The 23433-nt window shown below is 43.1% G+C and overlaps 2 protein-coding genes across 10 annotated transcripts in view; one reads left to right on the top strand and one right to left on the bottom strand.

The window, feature by feature from the left end:
• Positions 1-13811, top strand: part of FRYL (FRY like transcription coactivator) — a 145391-nt gene extending 131580 nt beyond the window's left edge. For 6 of the 8 annotated variants that reach the window (XM_053403636.1, XM_053403637.1, XM_053403632.1 and 3 more), the window contains 7 exons: positions 670-819; positions 1446-1544; positions 5816-5884; positions 9561-9578; positions 10347-10457; positions 11328-11524; positions 11789-13811. In XM_053403636.1, the coding sequence (XP_053259611.1) occupies positions 670-819; positions 1446-1544; positions 5816-5884; positions 9561-9578; positions 10347-10457; positions 11328-11524; positions 11789-12044 (900 nt within the window). In that variant the 3' untranslated portion in view covers positions 12045-13811. The remainder of the gene's footprint in view (positions 1-669; positions 820-1445; positions 1545-5815; positions 5885-9560; positions 9579-10346; positions 10458-11327; positions 11525-11788) is intronic. The other 2 variants (XM_053403638.1, XM_053403633.1) reach the window with 1 other exon arrangement.
• Positions 812-23305, bottom strand: ZAR1 (zygote arrest 1). 2 transcript variants are annotated; one of them, XM_053403655.1, is made up of 4 exons: positions 22028-23305; positions 18546-18638; positions 18376-18450; positions 812-1316 (listed from the first exon to the last, which is right to left on the bottom strand). In XM_053403655.1, the coding sequence occupies exons 1-4, from the start codon at positions 22796-22798 to the stop codon at positions 1290-1292; spliced, it is 966 nt and encodes a 321-aa protein (XP_053259630.1). In that variant the 5' UTR covers positions 22799-23305; the 3' UTR covers positions 812-1289. The 2 variants fall into 2 exon arrangements, with proteins under 2 accessions (XP_053259630.1, XP_053259629.1); XM_053403654.1 differs by lacking the exon at positions 812-1316 and adding an exon at positions 15677-16735 and having other exon boundaries at positions 22028-23289.
• Between the last annotated feature and the right edge of the window lie 128 nt (positions 23306-23433).

Below are 23433 nucleotides of genomic sequence, written 5' to 3'. Positions count from 1 at the left end.
GTGACTGTGGTATTGTTCCTGCACATCTCCATGTATAAGAGTTGGCTATCACTACCTAGTCCTAAAACTATTACCATGTTGATCATAGAATCATAGAACTATAGAGCTGGAAGGGAACCTGAGGATCATCTAGTCCAACCCCCTACAATGCAGGAATATGCAGCTGTCCCATATGGGGATCAAACCTGCAACCTTGGCATTATTGGCACTACAGTGGTACTCCGGTTACAAACAGGATCCATTCTGGAGGCCCGGCCGTATCCCGAAAATTCCGTAACCAGAGGACCGCTTCTGCACACACACGCGGCGGCGCAGAGCGCTTCTGCACATGCGCGAAGCGGCAAACCCACTCCTGGGTTTGTCCCATTCAGAACCCGAAAGTTACGTAACCCGAGGGTCCACTGTACACTCAAACAACCAGTTCCCTTTTAATGCAGCATTAGAAGAGTGCTTCAGAATATATTCTCAGTGTAATATGGTGATAGCTCTACCCTAGGATAAACTGATTTGCCCTGTCCCATCTGTTAAGACTGCACAATCCCACCCCCAAGCACAGGAAAAAGGGAAATTTAGGCTTACATGTGAACTCCCATTTAGCAATGTTGCCTGCCACGCTGAAGAAAAGGAAGTGAAAATATTTCTCTATCTTTCTAATATCCCCGTGTCTAGAACATTCAAAGGAAGTTTGGGGCTATAACACATGAATCCATCAGTTTTCTTGGGGAGAATCTACAGCGAATTGGAACAAAATTCAAAAGTTCACTGGACGTTATGATGATGTGTTCTGAATGCCCAACAGTTTTTGTGGATGCAGAGACGGTAATATCTTACGTTTATTAACACATGCTGAGCTATGTCTAGTGAGCTTTGCTACTAAGGTACAGAATGTTCTGTGTTTTGAGATGTGCAAAGAATCACTCCCCTTAAAAATATTATAATGTTAGCTTCAGTGCATAAACTGGCTGAAGGTGACTTGGCTTCCTAAATTCTCTGTGGTTGCTTAAGTACATTTTTCCTTTCAAATATCCAGAACTTTGTCATCTATCTGAATAATGTTTGAGAGTTAAAAGGTTGAAAGTCAAGTCTCAAATTCAGTGGATCTCTGATTATGAAGATATTTAGTACCAAAATTATAAGTGTGTATGTGTTCTATTCCTGTAACATCTGTAGCAGCACCTGTCCTTTGGAACTGCTTCCCATTACGCTTCAGGCAGATGCCGTATCTGTTGTGTTTTCAGTGCATATTGAATACCATTCTTTTTTCCAACCTGCTTTTTAAGTGAAGATATTTATCCCAGTCTGAAACTGTATTGGATCTGAAATTAAAAACAACTTCATATGTAAAAATAATGGTTTTTACTGTTGAAATTGCTTTGGGATACTTTATGGGAAGTGATTCATAAGTGGAATACGTATTAATAATTAAGGCTATTTTTATATCACAGCTGATGTCCTATGGCTTATTGGAAACCTTGAAATTCAGTGTGCTCGAGCTTCAAGAACACCTGGATACGTACAATGCTAAAAGAGAGGCAGCAGAGCAGGTAAATGTATTGTGGTGCCTGGCTTGTTGCATTGTGTTGAAAGAGGAAAAAGCTGAAAATTGCAGCTTTCTCAAGCCACACCCAGCTGCCCCACACTAGATTCATATTAGCTATCGCTATCTCCCTTCCCCACTAGGCCAAAAAGGTTACCCACCTCTGCTCTAATAGATGGAGCGCAACAACAAAAAATTGCAGTGTGAAGTGCTTTTGTTCAGGGTTTGAGCTACTCCATTACATTCTCCTTCCCTCTGCTTTTTCTTTTCCTCCTTCCAACACTCAGTAAGCTTTCCACACCCACTGAGCATGCTCAGTTCTTACTTTTGGGGGAGGGGACGCTCCATGTTAAGGGGGGGGGGTTAGTAGGGTGTGCCCAACATACAACATTAAAATATTTGATTTCACCGTTAATGTCTCTGGAGCTCTCACATACATCCTTGGGGACATTTTAAAATACTGTAGGTTATCACTGTAAACCAGGAATGGCTCTATCCATACAAAGAGATGTATATCTATATCTTGTCTTTTCTATTCTTGTCAATCCATACAATTTTTTAATATTGAATATTACATTTTACATCCTGATATCAGGTGGGAGTACTGCTCTCCTTAGGTGTTGAAGGCAGAAATCGTTGCTCTAATTGCAAAAAACTGAAGTGTTACCATGACAACCCCATCCACTTCCAATTTCTGCCTCACCCTGCTCTGTTGTTGGCTTCAGCTCCCTCCCCTTGTCATCAGCTCAGGCCTGTTAATTTTGTGCCTTTCGTGCCTGTGAATGTTGGAAACCTTTATCCGCCTCCTCTATCTGGCTCTGTGGTTTTTTGCCCTTTGTTTTTTGCTGCACTGTTCCCTCGGAGCCTCTCCTGCCACCAGCCGCCATGTTTTCTCTCTCACCTTTTCTCTTTGTTCCCTTCCTTGATTATTTAAAACTGTTTAAAAAAAAAGTCTCATCTTCAGGTGCTCCCATTTGCTCCGGGCAAGACACCGCACACCTATGGGCAAATACAAACAGAGGTCTGTCGTTGCTGTATTACCCTTTGCTGTCCACCTGCCAAGACACAGGCCTCTGCTATGGCCCCAGTGTCAGATCCCCAGAGACGAATGGCTGCTTCCTCTGTTACAACCACCTCTTTAGTGCTAACTGGTGGCTCCTTGTCATTTCATGCCTGGACAGAGCCCTTGGTTGAACTGGAGATTGGCGGCTCCAGCAGTGGTAAGGGCTCTGAGCCCACTCAGCGTTTGGTGCACAGGCAGCATAAAGTGGCTGATAATCTTTGTGATGAGGAAGGAAGCCAGGCAAACCTTGGTCAGCTTTTTACTAGGGATGCTTCCCCATAGGAGTTCTCTGGGTTTCAGGACTCTTCCTGTGTAGCCACACTGCAGGGTATCAGCAGTCTCTGGCTGTTTCTACCACGCAACTGCTCCTGTGAATGCCTTACAGGTTGATCTCCGGGTTCTTCACCTGTCGAAGGAAGCTTTTCTGGCAGATCTAGCTAAGCCTTCATCTCCTCCTGCCCAGCCCGCCTCTGCTCCTCTTCCTTGAGTTGTCTCTGAAGGTCTTCATTGCTTGTACCAAGCCTTTCCGTCAGTCTCAGTCCTTTTTCATTTCATTTCCCCCTGTCTTTCTGGGCAAGGAAGTATCCTCTGCCATTGTTAGGGGTATCGGGTGGTTGCTCGAGAGCAATCAGGCAATATGCCTCAATAGTCTGTTCCATGTCTTGCTCATTCACTGGCAGAATCTGAGAGTGGGCGGTCCTTAAATCTTCCCCAGCAGAGCAGTTTCTTGACCCCCAGTCTGCGCCTCCCCTCTCTGCGCGAAAGCTTCCTGCGCAAGGAAGGCTTGGGTAACGGGGGACCTCCCTCAGGCAAGGTGTCCTGGCACCGCCTTGCATCCTCCGAGCCCTGCATCTCCTCCCCACTAGAGGTGTGGCTTCCTTCCTCTGCTGAGGAAGTGCTGCTTCCCACGATCTTTGGGGGCTCTCTGTAATCCATCCGCCTTTTCCCCTCTCGCTCCTGAGCCGATGGCAGTTCCCGGACAGCCATTTTAACAATGGTTGAAAGCATGTATTACTTTGGTATATAATTGTTTGCATTTGACTCCTCCAACCAAAATTATGACCCATTTGACTAGAGCAGCATCTGTTTGGACAGCGTTTTCCTTGAATGCTCCCTGGGTTAGTCTCAATACCTTTACTAAACCCTGTAAGGCAAAATGTCTGCTTTTGCAGAGGCAGCCTTTGGGAGCCATGTCCTCCTGGACCAATAGGGAGCACCTCAGTCTCTCAATTGTTTGCCACCCTATACAGGTCAAATTGGGTATGTCCCACCTGATGTCATGACATACGTGGAAAAGATACTCCTGGTACTTACCCTTGAATGGCTCCTCTACATGCATGTAGCATGACATAAGGGCTTCGCCATTTTTCTAGGCTGCCTTTCCCCATGTGATTGGTGGCCCATTTTCTGTGTTACTTCGTGTTTCCTGGAAAGGGAGTGCCACATGTTGGGGTTTTTTTGTCGTGCCACTGTTCTGTTTTTGGCACTTACTGTCTTGGCTTATCACAATAAAAACTGGCAGAGGTCATCATGGTAAGGTCTCAGGTTTTTGCAATTGGAGCAGCAATTTCCACCTTAAACCACTAGGTGGAGCATTACTCCTACCTGATGACATGTTACATACATGCAAGAGAACCCTTCATGGCAAGTACCAATAGTATCATTAGACTTTTAAAAAGTAACAATGTTAAAAGCAAACAACCTTGAGCTTTGAAATATTTTCAGAATGTTAGATGATTCTGATACAATGGAGAATTCTTGTAAATGTTAGCGTTGGGAGGACATAGGCTTTGCATTAAGAACGGAGGTTGTTTTTCTGGGTGAAACATTGAAATTAATTCAAACCTGAAGGCTTTCTGTTGCTTCAAAAATACTCCTGCGACCCACTCAAACCTTTGCCCTGCCCTAATCACTCACCATTTCTTCACTGAAAAGCAGGCAGAATACAGGAACAGATCCGCGGGCAATCTTTTGACACCATCACTACAGGAACCTCATGTTGAGAGCTTCTGGTACACCAGGATGACAGAGGTCATTCTGAAGTTACCAGCCACCGGACTCTTTGTGCATAAACAATACACAGATGACTTGGATACTGTCAGTTAATAGCAATGCACAGAAAATAACAATGTCCCAAATCTAGTTGTGCTAGAATGAAAGTATTGCTAGGAAAGTGTTAGTTACCTGAAATACTGTTTTCACTACAGTTGAACTGTTAACCCAGTACAGAGGCTCCTTAAACAGGTAGGAAAATAGATGTATACATGGAACTGCCATGTATGGGAGCACTTCCATTGTGTTGGGCGGATCTGTGAGAGGACACACACAGCTGCTTCCAGCATTAAAGACCATGGCAAAGCCTCTTCACTGAGCAGCTCCATGGGCATTTCAGCTTGGGCAAACAGAGTGTCTTGGATTGCAACCATGAAATACCCACTGGTGTGAAAAGGCAGTATTGCGTTCTGGTATATTAAAGTGGAGGAAGTAGTTTAACTGCAGCTGGCACTACTGCTTGTCCCCTCGTATTTCTATCACTTTTACTTGGGCAGGTTGAGATTCAGCCAAGACGCCCTGTGCAAGCTCTCCAACTCAACCTAATGTTCAGGAGTGGAGCAGGTGGTATCTAAATCTAATATGCCTCTAGGAGTCAGCTATGTCAGAGAATCCTGTCTGCCTCTTGAGGTCAGCTTCAAGCTCACTTACTTGCCATTAGGCTCTTTTGGATTGTGTATGGCAGATACTTTCTTTTCTTTTATAGCTTTCACTTTATACTTCAGAGATCAGTAAGAAACCAATATTACATTGGCTCATTGTCAACACTCCCACTGGAGGAAGAAGGGGTGGGCATTCTTTTGCAAATTCCTTTCCCCTACACAGCCCCCCTGTACCCAGAGATGTACCTGATGGGGGGAGAGACAGGGAGATGAGAGTCAAAAGGTGTTTGCAAGAGCGGGTTGGCAAAAGTTGGTTTCTGCAAAGTCCTGTCTGCTACTCGGCTAAAAATGAACCTTTCCTTCACCCCCATTGATAAATATCTCAAATATGAAAGAATAAGGATGTTATCTGACAAGATGTCCAATGTCCATTATATCAGCAGGCTGTATTTATGATAATTTTGTGGTCCACACAAAATACAATCTCTCTGTTCTTCAGGCTCTTACAAGCATCACTGGGTGGTTGTTTTTTTGTAATCATGCTTGTGTTTTATTTTGTAGTGGCTGAAAGATTGCAAGAGGACATTTGGTACAGATGATGGTATTCATGGAACCACTACAGATGCTCAGGTAGGTGTCGGGCCCTGGTCACTGGGTCCATTTTATGCCATTCATTAATATGAACACCTTGTGTATGCCACAGTAGCAGTCATATTCGCAGACTGATTAAAGATTACTTGTAAAGGTTTTCATTTCAGTTATCACAACTATCTGAGGAATTTTATGAAGCATTGGCCTGAGAATAATGGATTCTCCATCTTATTGAAGTCAGGAGCCAGGCTCTGGGTCTGGGCTTAATAACACTGAGCAGATAAGCAGGACAGATAGCATCTGCGTACCAAAACACGTCTGCCTTTTATGCAGCTGCTGTTGCAAGCGAGAGAATTGGTATGCTGCATCTCTGCTCATCAGATAAATTACTGTCTGGACCAGAAGCCGTGCTGGATCTAATCTAATTAGTCCTGGGCACATACCTATGACCCGTCTAGAAGGGTACATTTAAAACAATTACTGGAGTGATGAAAATCTTGCCTGTTGTATTTGCAAAGGGCTTTCCAGAACAATACAGCTGTAGTACTTGGAACTAATAGGTGCATGAAAGAAGGCACTACAGGAACATCTTTGCTAAGGCTTTTTAATACTTAATACCACACAGCACAATATTACCAAGTATGCAACAATAAGAACAATATTTCAAGTAAAGGCCTGCAACTGTCATGGTATTACGAGGATAGTGCTCTTTAGCACCCTGATGGTTACACTGTGGGGTGCTGCCAATGGTATTTAATATCAATATGAATCAGCTGGGAGTAGTTTGGGGGCAAGATGTCATCAGTAGGTAGATGACACTTGGTGATACTTCTTTAATATTTGACTTAAGAGAGGATATGCAGTGCTTGGATGCAATGGTGGGATGAATGAGGGGAAATAAGCTGAGGTTGAATCCTGGCAAGATGGTTGCACTGTGAGTGAGCTGTTTCCACGTCTTAAGAAATTGGTTGACTGCCTGCCATGGACAGGGCTGCTCTCCTTCTGAAGGAGCAGCTACACAGCCTGGAGGTACTTCTGGATCCAGCCTTATCACTGGAGGCCCAAGTGCCTAGAAGGGCCTTTTACCAGCTGCACTTGGCATGATAGCATCAGCCGTTCCTGGACTGGGAGAGCATTACCACCACAGTTCAGGCACTAGGCAAGATTTAATTATTGTAAGGCACTCTATATGGGGCTTCCCTTGTGCTTGGGCCAAAAAAATGTAGCTAGAAGCAGGGTTTTTGTAGAGCTACTCGGAGCTCTGTTTTCAGCAGACTTCTCAATTTTTTACTTTAACTTCATACCTTCTGGTTTTCCCCCCTTCATACCTTCTTCTCCCCTTATTAATGAATGTATTTATTATTTAATTGTATTTGTTGACTATTCGCTAAAAAGAAGAAAATCACAAAGTGGTTTCCACTGCAAATAAAACCTGAGATAAATCAATACAATATAAAAATAGCTACATACATTAAAACCCAAATAATACATAATCACAGAGCAGTAGCAAAATGAGAAACAAATGGCCCAGCACCTGGCATTAGAAAGCCCCCAAAGCCAGGATAAATAAATATAACTTCAGCTGACGATGAAAGTGGAATACCGGTGGTGCATAGAACATAATTGCATCAGGGTGATGAAACTGCTTGTGACAGTATTGTCTTCTGTGCTTATCCTCTAACATTTGTGGGGTCGGACCAAAGGTTAATGTACGGAAGTTTCTAAAGAGCCTGTACTCTGGAAGGTTTTGCTTCATCACCCTCCCCAACTTTTATTGAAAAACACTTATTGCAAAAAAAATGTATTGGGAAACAGAGTCTGATCCTCTGCATCTTTTGCAAGGGGGGGGGGACACCTTGCCCCATTCCTCTGGCCCTGTTATCGCCTCCTTTGCTGGGTGAGCAGGGTTTGCCTGCTCTGTTGGTGTGAGGTCAAGGTTCCTTGCAATGCAAGACCACCAGTTGGAGAAAGAGTGGGGAAATAGGTGAGGTGTTGCTAGGTAAATGGGGCTCTTCCCACAGCTGTGCTAACACTGAAACACAGTTGCAGTGCCAAAGATCGTAATGTTGAATACAGGTGTTTGGAGAGGCTTAGGGAGTAGAGCTGGCTGTGGGACAAACCTACAACAAAAGTAGGGCCCAGTACTTGAGTTTTAATAGAAGCAAGCTATATTTATCTACGGGAATGCGGGTGGCGCTGTGGGTGAAACCACAGAGCCTAGGACTTGCTAATCAGAAGGTCGGCGGTTTGAATCCCCGTGATGGGGTGAGCTCCTGTTGCTTGGTCCCTGCTCCTGCCAACCTAGCAGTTCGAAAACACGTCAAAGTGCAATTAGATAAATAGGTACCGCCCCGGCGGGAAGGTAAACGGCGTTTCCGTGCGCTGCTCTGGTTCGCCAGAACTGGCTTAGTCATGCAGGCCACATGACCTGGAAGCTGTACGCCACCTCCCTCGGCCAATAAAGTGAGATGAGCACTGCAACCCCAGAGTCGGCCACGACTGGACCTAATGGTCAGGGGTCCCTTTACCTTTAACTATATTTATCTACAAGAAAATATTTCGTGGATGAAGGGGGACAATTGGTCTCTAGGGACCGTTCATCCTCTAAGGTCAATTCTCCACATATACCATGGGATTCCATTATTCTGTATTAAAAGATCCTTTGGAAGTGAAACTTTTTGGCCAAGAGAACGCTTGCTCTATGGTGCACATCCTCCAAGCCAAACCTTCCCCCCTCCTTCCTGTTAGGGCTCCAACAGGTTTTCTTGCTTCCTCTCAGCCCTGGCCACTTGAGAGCAGGATATATACATTGCCCTTAGCCCCAGTTGTTGTTTTTTGTGTGTGTGTGTTTCAGGGGAAAGGGGGGGGTCCCTCCCCAGTATTTCTTTCTGCAAGGATGAATACTTGCTATCTCGTAGAAAACCTATCCTGCCTTTCCCTCTCCCTCCATTTTGGGTCCCAGTCTATCTGCACATAAACTCTGTAGTCTGCTAATATAGGAAATCATTTGGCTGTGTTGATATGCCTTAAAATGCATGAGGTTTCTTTTTTTTATCTTTTTAATGTATATATGCATGCAGCTCTTTCCTTTCCAATTACCGTATTTTTCGCTCTATAAGACGCACATTTTCCCCTCCAAAAATTAAGAGGAAATGTGTGTGCGTTTTATGGAGCGAATGCAGGCTCCTTGGCTTCAGCGATAGCAACGCGAAGCCTCCAAAGCGCAGTGGGAGCGCTCCCTCCGCGATCCAGAGGCTTCGGGTTCCTTTCACTGAAGGGTAGGTGCCCCTTCAGCTAAGCGGGAGGAGAAATGGAAGGGGCTCCATTTCTCCTGCCACTTCGCTGAAGGGGCGCTGCGCAGAGAGGGGGAGTTTTTCCCCCTTGTTCTCCCCCCCTAAAACAAGGTGCGTCCTATGGTCGGGTGCGTCCTGTAGAGCAAAAAATACGGTAAATGTGAGAATTTTACAAATACCCTCTACTTTACGCTATATAATTTTGTCATATTGCATGAAAGCAAGACAAGTAGTACACCTACAAATTCAGTTACCTTTGAATTCTGCCTAGACTTTTTACACACAGTGAAGCTTTCTTTGAACGTTATTCTTCTTTTAGTTTATATGGGACATCTGAGACCCTATTTAAAATGATCTTCTATACTAATTCATGATCTTTTTTCCTTTTTGTATTTTTGTGACCTGCTCACGTTCTTGCTTAGCATTTGGAAATTCTAGCAGTAAGTGATGGCTCTTGATTTATCAAATATTTAACCATGCCAGTAAAGAAACTGGTTTCATTTTTGTCTCTTGTCCATTTGTGATATAGCTGTGTCTCATTTAGATTACAGAAATAGTGTTTGCTTCACTTACCTATATAGTTCTAACTCTTAAAATGCCAGCCCCTTTTAGATGGTAGATTAGTAGCAAGTGATTCCATTACCATTTGCTTTGCTGCTTTGGTGTAAAACAATCTTAACACCCATCTCCCCTGTGATACATACATGTGAAAATATGCAGAGAAGTAATATTGCAATTTTGTTCAGGAATTTATTGCTTTTACAGTTGTCATGCTACTGTAGAACTGGAAAGCTAAGAGTGTATATTTTAATAAATGTATTAACTGTGGGAAGAAACAATGTGCTTGAACATAAATACCATATTTTGATATGTGGCCCAGAATTAAAACTGACATCACCAGTAGAAATAGAAGCAATTTCTTCCCTGCTAGAGCATGGCATTTCTGAAATGTCATGAGAATCCCTTTCTGTTTTCTTTGTTGTAAATACAATTGCCCTTCTTAAAAGGTAAAGTTATAAGGGCAATACCACTTTTTAATTATACATCTACAGCTTTCATCAGCTTCTTACTGCATTAGCTTGTGCAAATAACTATTTTTTATATTGCAAATTATTCACTAGACAAGCAGTGTGTTTATTGTCTGATTATTATATAGTTGATTAATATACTGAATTTAAGATAATAACCTTGGTTTTTTTCATTTACAGGAGTTGGAGTTGTGCCGGAGGCTATATAAGTTGCATTTCCAGTTGTTGCTTCTCTTCCAAGCATATTGTAAACTTATCAGCCAAGTGGATGTAGTTAAAAAAGAGGCAGAGGTAAAGAAAATACCACAACGTTTTTAATAGTGTTTGTTAAAAGTGAACTGCTTGAGATTGTCAATTTTGTTTTAAGAGGATAAAACAATCTGACTTACAAGGTTACTCACATTTGTAAAGGACATCAGTATCCATTATGAGCATTCTGTACTCTGTCTTCTAATGCATATTTAATGGTACATAACCAATTTTCACTTTATAATTTCAACCATCACCCAGTTGCAGTTGGATTGATGTCAAAGTTTCTGATACACGTATACCAAAATCACCAAGATTATATTCTGCGCAGTTAAGAGTTGGAAGGGATCCCGAGGGTCATCCAGTCCAGCCCCATGCAATGCAGGAATCTCAATGAAAGCATCCATTACAGATGGCCATCCAACCTCTGTTTTAAAAACTCCATTCCACTGTCAAATAGCTCCTACTGACACTTAGTCAGAATCTTCTTTCTTGTAACTTGAAGCCAGTGGTTTGGGTCCTACGCTCCAGAGCAGGAGAAAACAAGCTTGCTCCATCCTCCGTGCGACAGCCTTTTAGATAGATGGCTGCCAGTCTCCTCTTATCCAGGCCAAACATGCTCAACCATTCCTCTTAAGGCTTGGTTTCCAGACCCTTGACCATCTTGGTCACTATCCTCTATATACGTCTTACAGCTTGTCAATATCCTTCTTAAATTTTGGTGCCCAGAAATGGACACAGTACTCCAGGTGTGGTCTGATCAAGGCAGAATAAAGTGCTTGAGGTACTTCTGTGAGCAAGCATTTAACCTGAAATATGCCCTGATTACATATTTAAAAAAAATAACCCTCTGTCCCCATTGCTTATATTGCTTTTAGTACAAAAACTTAAGTTTATCTTCTTTCGTTTTAGGTAATAAACATGTCAGAGGAGCTTGCACAGCTAGAAGCCTTTCTGAAGGAAGCAGAGTCTGCTTCTGACAGTGGTATTGAAGAAATGGAAATTCCAGAAGCTTCCCAAGCCAACACTGAGACTGCCATTCATTCTCTCATTGAAACTTTGAAGAATAAAGAGTTTATGTCTGCTATAGTACAGGTCAAAGCTTTCAGGTACAATTTGCTAATACTTTCATTTGAAAAGGATAAAATTGAGAGGGACCTTTATGCAATGGCCTACTTACATCAGTATATTTCTTACTTTATCAATACAATTGTAAGGTAACTCCAAACATGGAGTTAAGTTCTCTCATAACTGTAAGGTATAATAGTTTTTAACCTAGAATTTTGAAGCAAGCCTACTTTATTAAAAAATGGAAATATGATAAACTTCTTTATAAGACAAAGACATTAAATGCATCTTTTCTGTTTTTCCAGATGTATTTGGCCCAATGACATATTTGGCAGTTCTGAAGATGATCCAGTACAAACATTGTTGCAGATATATTTCCGTCATCAGACCCTGGGCCAGACTGGCAGTTTTGCAGTAGTTGGCTCAAAACAAGATATGTCAGAAGCCAGCTCAAAACTAATGGAACTAAATTTAGAGATCCGGGAGTCACTGCGCATGGTGCAGTCTTATCAGCTTCTGGCAAAACATACAGCAATGGGAAGTTTGAGCACTGGATTTTAAAAACTACTGTCCCACAGAGAAGAACTGAAATGGTCTCAATATTATCAAGCACCTTTTCATATCTGTTGAAACTTGCTGTTTGCGACAGAAACCATACCTGTGATGACCAGTGAAGTACTGGGAGCAAGCTATGTTATTCAGAAATGAAGGTTTTTGAAGCCTCATAGCCATCACCTTAACTTTTTCTTAAACAGTAGCTGTGTATGGACAGTATGAACACTTTTTGAAAATAACTATATACAAACTGCATTAGAAGAAAAGGGCTAAAAACAATGCCTACAAATGCATTATTATCTTCAAAAACAGAAATGTAAGACTTGTTGCAATAATGGCCTCTTGATACTGAGACAATTAAAAGCAGGTAAATGAGGCTAAAAATCAAGGCTGGTTATTTTGGCTGAAGACCTGCGAGGCTTCTTCGCTTTCAAGCAGCAAATAAATCATCAGGTGATGCCAAATTAATACACTTGGCAATGTCATGAGGAATGTGCTGTCATACTGGAGCTGGAAAGACTGCAGACTCCATTGGTTTATCAATGTTGTATTTACTCTACCTTCGTCTATAATGGTGAATTATGTGTGAAAGTAGGAATGAATGGATATCTGACAATTGCATTTTGAAGGTATGGATGTTTGATATGGTCTGAGCATGCCTAAAAAAGCACTGCAAGATTATTTTTGGAAGAAAAAAAATATTTTATTAGATTTAACTCCTTAGTCTGTAAATGTTATGGCATTTAATAATATTTTAAACTGGAATTATCCAGTTTTCAAAAAGAAATAATATATCTAACTCGTTTGGAATGCTGCTCAGTTCTCTGATCAGCGCTTATTACAAATATTGATAACGACTAACCAAAAAGTAGCTGCCTGCAGAGACTTTAAACTGTATATTAAAAGATATATGTTGCTCCTCAGCAACTCATTAGAAAAGTTAACTTATTTTATTCTGTACATACTCTAGAAATTGTATAGTGTAAAATCCAGTATTTTTCTTGTACAATTGTGCAATGCACTGTTACATGAGAATAGTGTATAAAGCTGGGGGGAGGGGGGGAGAATAGTGGCTGTTAATGGAATACATGATCTACATCTGTGTATTCTAGAGTTCAAGAAAAGGTGTAAACTTGCTTGTATTTTCATGATAACGCTTAGGAATTTGGGACTGTAGAAGGGAGAGACCACTGACTACCAAAACCTACAATATACTTTAGAATTCCTTGTTAAAATCTTGTAGCACAAAATAAACTGGATTCTATTGGAACCAAAACTTTTTTAGAAGCAAAAAAGTATGAATGTCTCATGATTCCTGAAGGAACAAATGCCCTGTATTTTATGCATCTCTCCTACCCACTGTGATTGATGTTAAAGCAAAAAAATTGGGCTCTGAAATGTCAGGGTGTAGAATGTAGACATGAAATCTCTTAGCATGGCCTTTTTTCCACTGGGGAAATGGAGTAGACATGTAATTATGCTGAAATACATTAAATTAAGGCACTGTGCATACCATTGGACTGCTGACACAAGTTCTGTTACTTTTCAAAATCCGCACATTCATAATCACTATTATTTTTTTACCCTGATATAATTTAATTATTTTGAAGGCTCTGTGGTACTGTAGATTATGTTCCTAATTATTTAATACACTTTTAAAAGGGGTGTGTGTAGTTTTTAGTGGTGTATTATACTTTTTACATCTTCTATTGGCCTTTTTGTGTTTCTTTTTGCTTTGGGGAGGGTTGGTAAAATAAAATCTCATATCTGCTACCTTGTGTATTTTCTGAAAAGGATTGTGGGGTATGTGTGCAAACATTTAAATAGGAATATCACTTTTATTCTTTATTCTAAGACAACCTTAGCATGCTTAAAAATAGACAAGCTATAAGTGACAAAGATACAATACACATCCTCTAACCAAACATACATGTATGCAGTGCTGTAATTGCACTGCATGACTTGCTAGGTGTAAGTGTAGATAATAAATAAAAGTAGAGGAGGAGCTGCTGCAAAACTCTGCATGATGTGGTGGTTCTCCTGAGTTATTTGTATATGTTACTGATAGTTCAGAATTGAGCTAAACTCATTTTTGTGCTAATTGGGGGGGGGGGAGATCCATAGCTCATTGGTAGAATATATTAGATAAATCCATTGCAGTCCAGATTCAATCTCTGGCACCTCCAGTTAAAGGATCTCCATAACCTTGGGAGCCTGGAGTGCTAGTTCAAACGCAGGCAAGGTGAGTAAGATGTATAAGGTGGATCTGCATGCAAGTACTTGGAACAATCAGTGAGATAACAATAAACTTATTATTTTCATTTATAAGTTTCTCCCACTGAAATCACTGGGACTTCAGAGATGCTTTTCATTGGATTGGGCCTAAGGCGATGCTACTACACAGAACAGGGAAAGGCGCTTGAGTGGCTGAAGGGATCATTAGCAGTAGGACAAGGCCTTGACTATTGAGAAATCTCCCATCCCTTTGTGAATTCAATATCCCACATCCCCACTCCCATTGCTGACCAGGCTTGATGGGAGGTATTAAAGAGGAGGTGGAGTGTGCCCAGTTAACACTACAACCTATTTTCTTGCAATCATACTAGCTTCTATCCAGAAGCAAGCCCTGCGTAAAGTGTACCAAACAAGCCATTTGAAACTTCAGAACCTTAGCTGATACTAGAAAGCAGGTATTTAGCAATACACAGCAATTTGGAAGTATAAACAACACTACATATTAGTATTTAAAATGACTGCAGCACAGATCATGTAGTTCTAGTAATGTGGCCAGTGACAGTTTCAGCTGCCTCTGATAAGCTTAAATTGCTTTAACCAAACAATAAATCCCTATCCCTCCATAAAAAATAGTTATACTATATCAACTATACTGACATAGTATAGTATGTAACAGTTATAACAGCAAAGCATGGTTCCCATTTGAGAATGTGCAACAGTGAGCCTTAGGCTCATATGCTGTCCAAGTACAGTGGTACCTCGGGTTACGTACTTAATTCGTTCCGGAGGTCCGTTCTTAACCTGAAACTGTTCTTAACCTGAAGCACCCTTTGGCTAATGGGGCCTCCTGCTGCCGCTGCACCGCCTGAGCACCATTTCTGTTCTCATCCTGAAGCAAAGTTCTTAACCCGAGGTACTATTTCTGGGTTAGCGGAGCCTGTAACCTGAAGCATATGTAACCCGAGGTACCACTGTACTAGAAGAGAATTTGCAACCACCAACATCCTCCTGTATTCAGATTCAGCTTCCATTTGCAACCACCAACATCCTCCTGTATTCAGATGTAATGGGAAACAATGGCAAATTGAAGCTTTAAGCTTCACTTCCTAACAGGAGTGGTGGCATGGAAGCCCAGGGATCACTGCAGTCCATTCATCTAATGCCAACTCCCGAGAGACTGATCTGCTTTCAGAATTAAAATCTGCAAATTATCTACCCGTTTTTTTGGGGGGGGGGGTTCAAGTCAAAGTTGTTGGGCTTTAGGGAGGAGAAAAGCCCTGTTTTTAGTTCCATTTCGGGGGGGGGGGCGTTAAAGGCAAGGGTCAAAGGAAAAAGTCACTCACAATAATAACGCTTTGAATGAAAACACCCACAGAGAGAAATGAAATTGTTACAAGCCGTGATGAAGCATCACAATCCCTTTATTTATACATTCACTCAGATAGCAGCTCATCATCATGAAAGTTGTAGGTAATATTTAGAAGCATGCCATTCACTGTCTTGGCTCAAGACAGTGAATCTTAATCTCTCAATTTTGGATGATGGCCAGCCATTAGACATATCCTGCCACTCACCTACAAACTTAAACTGACATTGGTCAGAAATAGTTCTCCCGTTGTACCAAATACTGTACCCACTGTACCTATCAATATTCAGTTATGCATACAACTTAGATCCAGAACAATTGTCTAGTTTTTACCCAGCACCATTCAAGTACATCTCAGTTGAAGAAATCTAAAGGACTATACATCACTGCCTCCTACTTCTAGCATTAAACAATTCACTGCTATTCCACCCCTTTTCATATCAGTTATATATTTGATTCTCCATAAATTTTAACTATTTCCCATAACTTTACCTGCCCTGTATAGAGCAATTGTCAATGTGAAACTCATACGTACAATTACATTTCCCAGTTTGGGGCCACTTAAATGTGCATTAGGTTCTACACAGAAGCATTTCATAGCAAGAGGGTAACAAGGAAGAAGACTGGTACACATTCCTCCACACAGATGGGAAGGAGGGTTTAAATAAGGCTCTCCCATCACCAGCAACACCCCCCTCTTTTTTTGCTGAACTTGCTTTTCAAGTCTTCTTCTCTCCAAAAAAAATCTAGCTGAGTCACAGTATGCCAGGCAGAGTCCCTCCCCCTTAATACAATTACAAAAAATGAAGTGGGCATTAGGTTGCATTAGGATTCACAATTGCTTTACTACAGCTTCATTGGCAGGCTTTCCACTGCTGCAGCCTGCTATTTCCAAACAAAATATCTGCGTCATTGCAAATCTATATTAAGGATTCTTTTGCTACTATCCTGCTCAAATAATATATTTAAAACTAAATGTGCTATCACAAGAGAGACGTTTGCCTTTGCACCTTCCACAGAGATCCTGACGATGGGGTCTCTTGGGATCTACATGGCGCAATTTCACAGGACAGACGCACCGTGTCTGCTTGCAACTCTGAAATGGGACAGAAAGAGGCACAGTATCTGAAACTACTACAAGCATCCATGTACAAGTTCCGCAGATAAAATATGCTTTAGGAGCCTGCATAGGTATAAGGTTCACAGGTTCCATGACTTTTTTAAACTCCAACCTAAGCACTGCTTTCTGTTTGGGGGCCTCTTCAGTGACTGGAAGACTCATGCATAATAGGATGCAACAACAACTGACTAAAGCAAACTATTAACGCTACTATTATTGTTGCATCTCCATCACACACACCCCGACTACAGAAGCACAGTTTCCTTCTAGGTAGAACAAGGAAGATCAATTCCAAGTACTGTATAAGACTCCCTAAGAAGTGGTGAATGCCATTAAGAAGATGAGACAAATTCATGGAGGTAAGGCTGTCAGCTGATAGTAACCACCATGGTTATACGTCTTACCTCTACCTCCACTGTCGGAGGCTGTACATCTCTGGATATCAGCTGCTGTCAGGAACTACAAGTGGGAAGAGTTCAGGCTTTGCACAAGGCAGCTGGGTTGGCCTCTGGAAGAACATGATGCTAGACTAGGTGGGCCTGATCCAGTAGGCTCTTAAGACTGCCCATTGGGGAAATGATGCATCTTGAACTTTAACCCTACATATGTCTACATATGTAGCAGAATGCACAGCTGGGGATCAGATATTTAAATTCCTCACATAATAATAATAATAATAATTAAAACTCCATTTCCGATTGCAAGCAAATTGAGAGCAAGCAAAGGGCTGGACTATATTTGTAACAATTACACGGGGAGTATTCCAAAGTCCTTCATTTATCTGAAGCAACAGTTCATTCTACCACCACATGTAGAACATGCCTCCATTAAACCTAAACTACTCCACAAAGTAGCCAAAGATGAACCAATCATGGGGCCGTATTAACTAAATATATACGCCATGGCCTAGTTTGGACTTTAAATCATCAGCCAAATATACCATGGTTTAATAGTAGTTCTGGAACAAGCACCTCCATCTCAATCACCCACCCAGCTTCAATTAAAATATCCTGGTTTCTTAAGCCAGTGTTTCACATGACCTCCAAACCAAGAAACTGATTTGAGTTCACTCAAAACCACTATAAGATCACCAACACTGTACAACAGATTAAGAGCATTTTCAATGAACAATTAATTTCCCCCATCCTTCCAATCTACTTATCCTTCCTATTAGCCATCCTGGTGCAATCAAAGTTAAAAGGTAATTAAATTATCATTAAATTCAGGTATCACCACTAGTGGGAACTGATCTTGCACAGGAAAGAGAACCAATTAAATCTACATACTCAAGTACAGAATGTCCATGTGGTGTGCAGAATGTACACGTTAAACTATAAATGCTGTTCTAGTGGATTTAGAGGGTTTTCATGCTCTTCATGACTAAGTGCACATCTCAAAATCTGATAGGGGATAGGCAAAGGCCAACTGAGCAGGATGCTGCATCTTGATTCTATATAAGCACACCTGTTTTCCACAGGGGCACAAGCATTCTATACTGCAGTATGGCTATCCAAATACAAGCAGTAGAAGAGACAGAGACAGAGAGATATCCAATGCCTGAAAACAGTATGTTTGGAAAGTATTTTGCCTTCAATGGCCTCCTAAGAGTTGCTTACTTGGCAGGTGATATCCTCCACACGGTAGGGATTGTAGGATTTCTGGCAAGTTCGGCAGAACTGCCTAAAATAAACCTGAGAGTGGATGGGGAGAAGGAGAAAAGCATGAAGGCAACTCCTTACCAAAGGACAAGACCACCACCATCCACTGCTCTAGTGACAATACTCACCTTGTTTGTGCCCTGCACACACCATACATAGGCACTCTCCCAGCGGATGTTGCAGTCCTTGCAGTGGTAATAGCCATACTTCTGCTCTAGGAACTAGAGAGCATAAACCAAACAGTAAGGGAACTGACATCTCAAGTTGAGCAGCCTGCTGCAAGCCCTGTCCTTGTGCGCCTTAAGAGCAACTGGCAGCAGCTTCCCTCACAAGCTTGAAGAATCAGAATAATCTTTATTTGCACCAACCACTAGCCACAGCAATAAAACAAAACACAATGTGTTGAAGACAGAGGTTGAAACTTAACTATACAAAATACATTCTGGAGGTTTACATCAATAATCAAATAATGGATCTTATTCTAATTGCTTGAGGCAGCATTCAAAATTCACCAGGCGCATTTTGAACCCAGCTATCGGCCACTTGTGACCAAGTGAAGATGCCCAGGTGCCAGGAGGGCGTATCACGTCTCCACCATCCGTAGGTGCATGCCTGGGGATCACTGGATCATGACTTTTCATAACCCATCCTCTAGAATTCTATCCATTGCATTGTATTTTATCTGCACAATCGGAATGAATTTCAGGAACCAAAAAGTTGTATTGAAAAATACAATTTTTCAGCTTTCTGGCCCAAAAATGGCAACTAGACATTTCGGTTTGGTGACTAACCCTGGTTTAAGGAGCCATTTGGCACCTACCTTATGAGTTTCTAACACTGCCTTGAAGAACAGTAACCAACTAACCTCCAACTTAAGCAACACTTTCAATCTAAGTCCAGAGAGTTTCGTCTCTCTTCAATACCTTCTATATTGAGGGTAAGAACTGGCCAATCTTCTCCCTGCAAGGTTTTCTTCCCTTGAATAAAGCAACACTATTATTTCACTAGGAGGTGGAGAGTGTCAGTGCCCCATAGCAATGTAGGTAGTTCCATGAACTGAACTTCCTACTCATTAATTGAGCCAGACCTGGCCTCTGTCTTCCATACCCTAAGCACCTCTAGGTTAATTACTGTAATACACTTCTAATGGGCCTGTCTGGAGCTTCTGAAATCATCTTCAGGTTGTTCAAACTACAGCTACCAGGATTCTGACTAGAGGCAGTAGATCAAGTCACATTACTCCAATTTTATACAATTTAAGTTGGAAACCAATTTATTTGTTGCTTCATTTGTTTATAGAGTATCTTAAAGACCAGCTTCTTTCACATAAAACTGCCTAAGGCCTGCTCCAACTTCCCCACCCTAAGAAATAGCTAGCAAGCAGGCAGGCCCTCCCACCCCCATTTTTATTCCTACAGCGCCCAGAAACTGGCATAGCCTTCCAGAGATATTTGGCTCCATTTCCACCCACTGGAACACAAGCAAAGACTTGCGTTCAGTGAGCTTCTTGGACACTGCTTTTTGGTACAGGTGTCTTCTGCCATTTTGATTGCACAGGCTGCATTTTAGGCTTTTTGGTATTGTCTTGATAAACTACTGTGAGGCACTTTGATTGCTCACCACAGGAAGACAGGGTGTCACAGCTTGAAACAAGTTTCTGCAAAGGGGAAAACAAACCAGTCATTTCTGTTCTCCATTCCATCCATATGTTCTCAGGATGTGGTGGGCCAATCCACACCAGAGGAGTAGTGGGGATGCAGCTTGGTATGCAGAAGCAGGGAGAGTGTACTAAATGGAACTTTTGGGTCTCCCCACCAACCCCACAAGCCTGTGTCTAGTTTCTCCATACACAATAATGCATGAGGCTCAGAGCCCAGCCACAAAGAACTATGAAGGGATTCTTTCAATTAACTGCATTTCTGTGCTCCTTCTTGCACATGAGCAACTGTGAAAAGTCAGGGGTGGGTACCATGTGGCCCCCCCAGATGTTTGGATCTCCAACTCCCACCAGTCGCAGCCAGTATTACCTGTGCTCAGCAACATCTGGAGAGTCACAGGTTCCCCACCACTGGCCCAAGCCAACAACCCACAAAGTACAAAACCAACACCACTGGGTCTACTCTACGCCAATATTCAACTTTGCTCCCTTTGCCATAGGCAGGTAATTCCTCTGCTCTTCTGAATCAGATACTTGAATTATCCAAGGATTCTCGTTATGCCTGCATGAAGAGCCTAGGACAGCTTGCCTTTGCCCAACGAAGCACATCACAATCATTCAGCCTCATGCCAAAATGGACAGTGCAGGTGCCAAACTTGCACAAGTCTTACAAGACTAAAATTGATGCATAGCACACAGCCTTGTGCATTTTTTTTTAACCTGAAGGCACCTGCAGGTAACTCTCCACCTCTCACAACAACTCCCAGCATGGAAGACGGAAATGGTTAAGCCATCCTGCCACACGGGGGGGGGGGGCAACTTGAATAAAATATTGAGAGGGCAGATAAACCCCAACCCATATAATCAATCACATGACACCATTTGAATGGCAATGCCCATCAACCTGGGGGAGGGACTGACACCCTCAAATATTTTATTTTATTGGGGGGGGGGAGAAAGGCCCCTTGGCGTTGGCTTCTACAATGCAAACTTTTGCCCAAACTTTAAAGTCCTCAAGAGGCTGCTTCTGGTTTTAAGCAAACATGTCCAAGAAGAGTTAGGTACAAAAATGCACTACCTGTTGGGCCCTTAGGCTCTCTAAAACTCAAGTTTTCACTTACAAGAGTGGAAGGATAGCTCTACTCTTCATTCAGGCAAGTAAGGCTTGTTCCCACTACACAATTTGGCCAAGCCTGGCCTAAGCAGACTAACTACCACCCTACAAATAAGGACTCCCACAGGAGCCCCAGACAGCATAGGGCAGAAGGGGCTGGTTAAGTTTCATCCACTCAGCTGAATTTTTATGTCCAGTTATGTTTGCCTTCCTGCTTTGTTTCATTGTTCTGCATATAGGCCTGCGGTTATAGGGCGGTATAAAAATTCAATAAATAAAACAAATAATAAACGTGTTTTCACCATATTCTTGACTGCCACCCTGAGACTTTCACTGAAGCACAGCAAAAAAATAATAATCAGGAAGCCCAGGTCAGGGAAGTTTCTATGTTTGATGTTTTATGGTGTTTTTAGTGTTCTGCTGGGAGCCGCCCAGAGTGGCTGGGGAAACCCAACCAGATGGGCGGGTATAATTACCAAAAAAATTATTTTTAATTTTATATTATTATTATTCAAAAAAATTGTTTTCACATCATTATAAACAAACACATAAGACAAACAAACATAACTCATAGACTTATTAAAAATTACACTTATTAACATTGTTAAGTGACTTCCTTGCTTCCCCTTGGTTGAATTTAATTGCATGTCTTTTTAACGGTTTTCCAAATCACAGTTCTTATAAAATTTAACTTAAACATTAGCATCCTTAGTAGTATTATTATTATTATTATTATTATTAAAAAGAAAACCCAACCCTCCGCTTGCGCACAAGGGAAATAAGGAAGAGCGAGTCTCCTGAAGAAGCAAGAAATAGGCGGGAAGCTGAGGGAGACCCACCTGGAAGCGCACGCGGGCCTTGCTTTCCTCTCGAGGCCCCTCCGAGGGCTTCTCCGCGGCCTCGTCTCCCCGCTTCTCCTCTGGCTGGGGCGGCGCCCCCTCGCCGTTCTCCCGAGGCTTCTCCGGCTGTTCCAGGCCGCCCTCGGGTGCTGGGCCCGAGCCCTCCTTCCTCTCGGCCTTGGGGCGCGGCGGCCGCTGCTCTTCCTGCAGGTCGGCGGGGCCCTCAGCCTTCTCCCCGCCCGCGCGCACCTCGTCGGCTTTCGGCGGCGTCGAGGCGGCGGCGGGGCCGTCGGGCGGCTCGGCTTCCTCCAGGAAGGTGGTGAGGCGCCGCGGAGCCACGGGCGAGTAGACGGCGATGGTCCTGGGGAAGCGCACGGAGCGGCAGCCGCCGCTGACGGGGCTGCCTTGCTCCTGCTCGACGGCGCGGCGGCGCAAGAAGAGCGGCCGCGGCCCGAGCGAGCACTGCACCGAGGCGTCCTGGCGCGGGTTGACTTGCACGCCCACCTCCTTGGTGTTGGCCTTGCGCAGGCGGGGAGTCAGGTTGGGGTTCACCTGGGACAGGATGGCTTTCAGCTGCGCCCGCTGGTAGTTGTCGAAGTACTCGGCCGCCGCGGCCGCCACCGCCGCCGTCTCGCCATAACCGGAGAAGTAGCCGCCCCGCTGCCTCCACGGACCCTGCCCGCCTTTGCCTCTCGGGTAGCGGTAGGAGTAAGGGTTGTAGGAAGGGTACGACGAGTAGCTCTCCATGGCGTCGTCCACCAAAGCGGCCATTGCCCCGGGCTGCGCTCATCGCGGACGAGGCTTAAATAGCCCGCTGGGCGGGCCGCTTCAAAGCGAGCCTCCTCTCCCGGGAGACCCAAATGAGAGTCACTCGGCACAGCTGTGCGGGTCTCGTGGAGCGAGCTTTGCAAGCCTATGAGCGCTTACTTCGGAGCAAGCGCCAATTAACGTCGGGGGCTTTCCTTGGAGAAAGCATGCATGCATGCAAGCGCGCGGCCCGCTCTGTTGCAGCAGCAGGTGGTTTACTCTGCAACAAAATGCCCCTCGATTTAGCGGCGCGTTCTTCCCATGAGTTTCCGCAGGATTGCAGCCTCACTGCGGAATGAACACCGCCGAACGCTGTAGGGTTTTCTCCCGAGTAAGCATGCAGAGGACTCGGCTGTTAACCGGTTTTCTGATGTCATATACAAATAATAATAGAAAGTAGCAGAAATGGTTAAGCGCCCTGCGTTAAAATTCCCATATGGTCGACAAATATGCATTGAAAGGGAGCAGTAAACTTAATTAGGCTGTAATCCTAGGCCGGTTTACATGGAAGTAAGAACCACTGAACTCAGCAGAATTTACTTCTCAGTAAACGTACTAAAGGTCCGCCTGTAAACGGGGAAAAGTTACTTTGAAATCAG

This window comes from Podarcis raffonei, chromosome 9, assembly GCF_027172205.1.
Source record: "Podarcis raffonei isolate rPodRaf1 chromosome 9, rPodRaf1.pri, whole genome shotgun sequence".
Classification (NCBI taxonomy): domain Eukaryota; kingdom Metazoa; phylum Chordata; class Lepidosauria; order Squamata; family Lacertidae; genus Podarcis; species Podarcis raffonei.
This window is presented reverse-complemented; position numbering and strand designations above follow the sequence as displayed.

What these genes read in the sequence shown, in the direction of transcription:
- ZAR1 (XM_053403654.1), bottom strand. Translation starts at nt 22,798, where the DNA reads ATGGCCGCTTTGGTGGACGACGCCATGGAGAGCTACTCGTCGTACCCT. An exon ending in AGGCCCGCGTGCGCTTCCAG is followed by an intron (nt 18,639 to 22,027) that starts GTGGGTCTCCCT and finishes TATGCTCTCTAG; the next exon opens with TTCCTAGAGCAGAAGTATGG. An exon ending in GTGTGCAGGGCACAAACAAG is followed by an intron (nt 18,451 to 18,545) that starts GTGAGTATTGTC and finishes ATCCACTCTCAG; the next exon opens with GTTTATTTTAGGCAGTTCTG.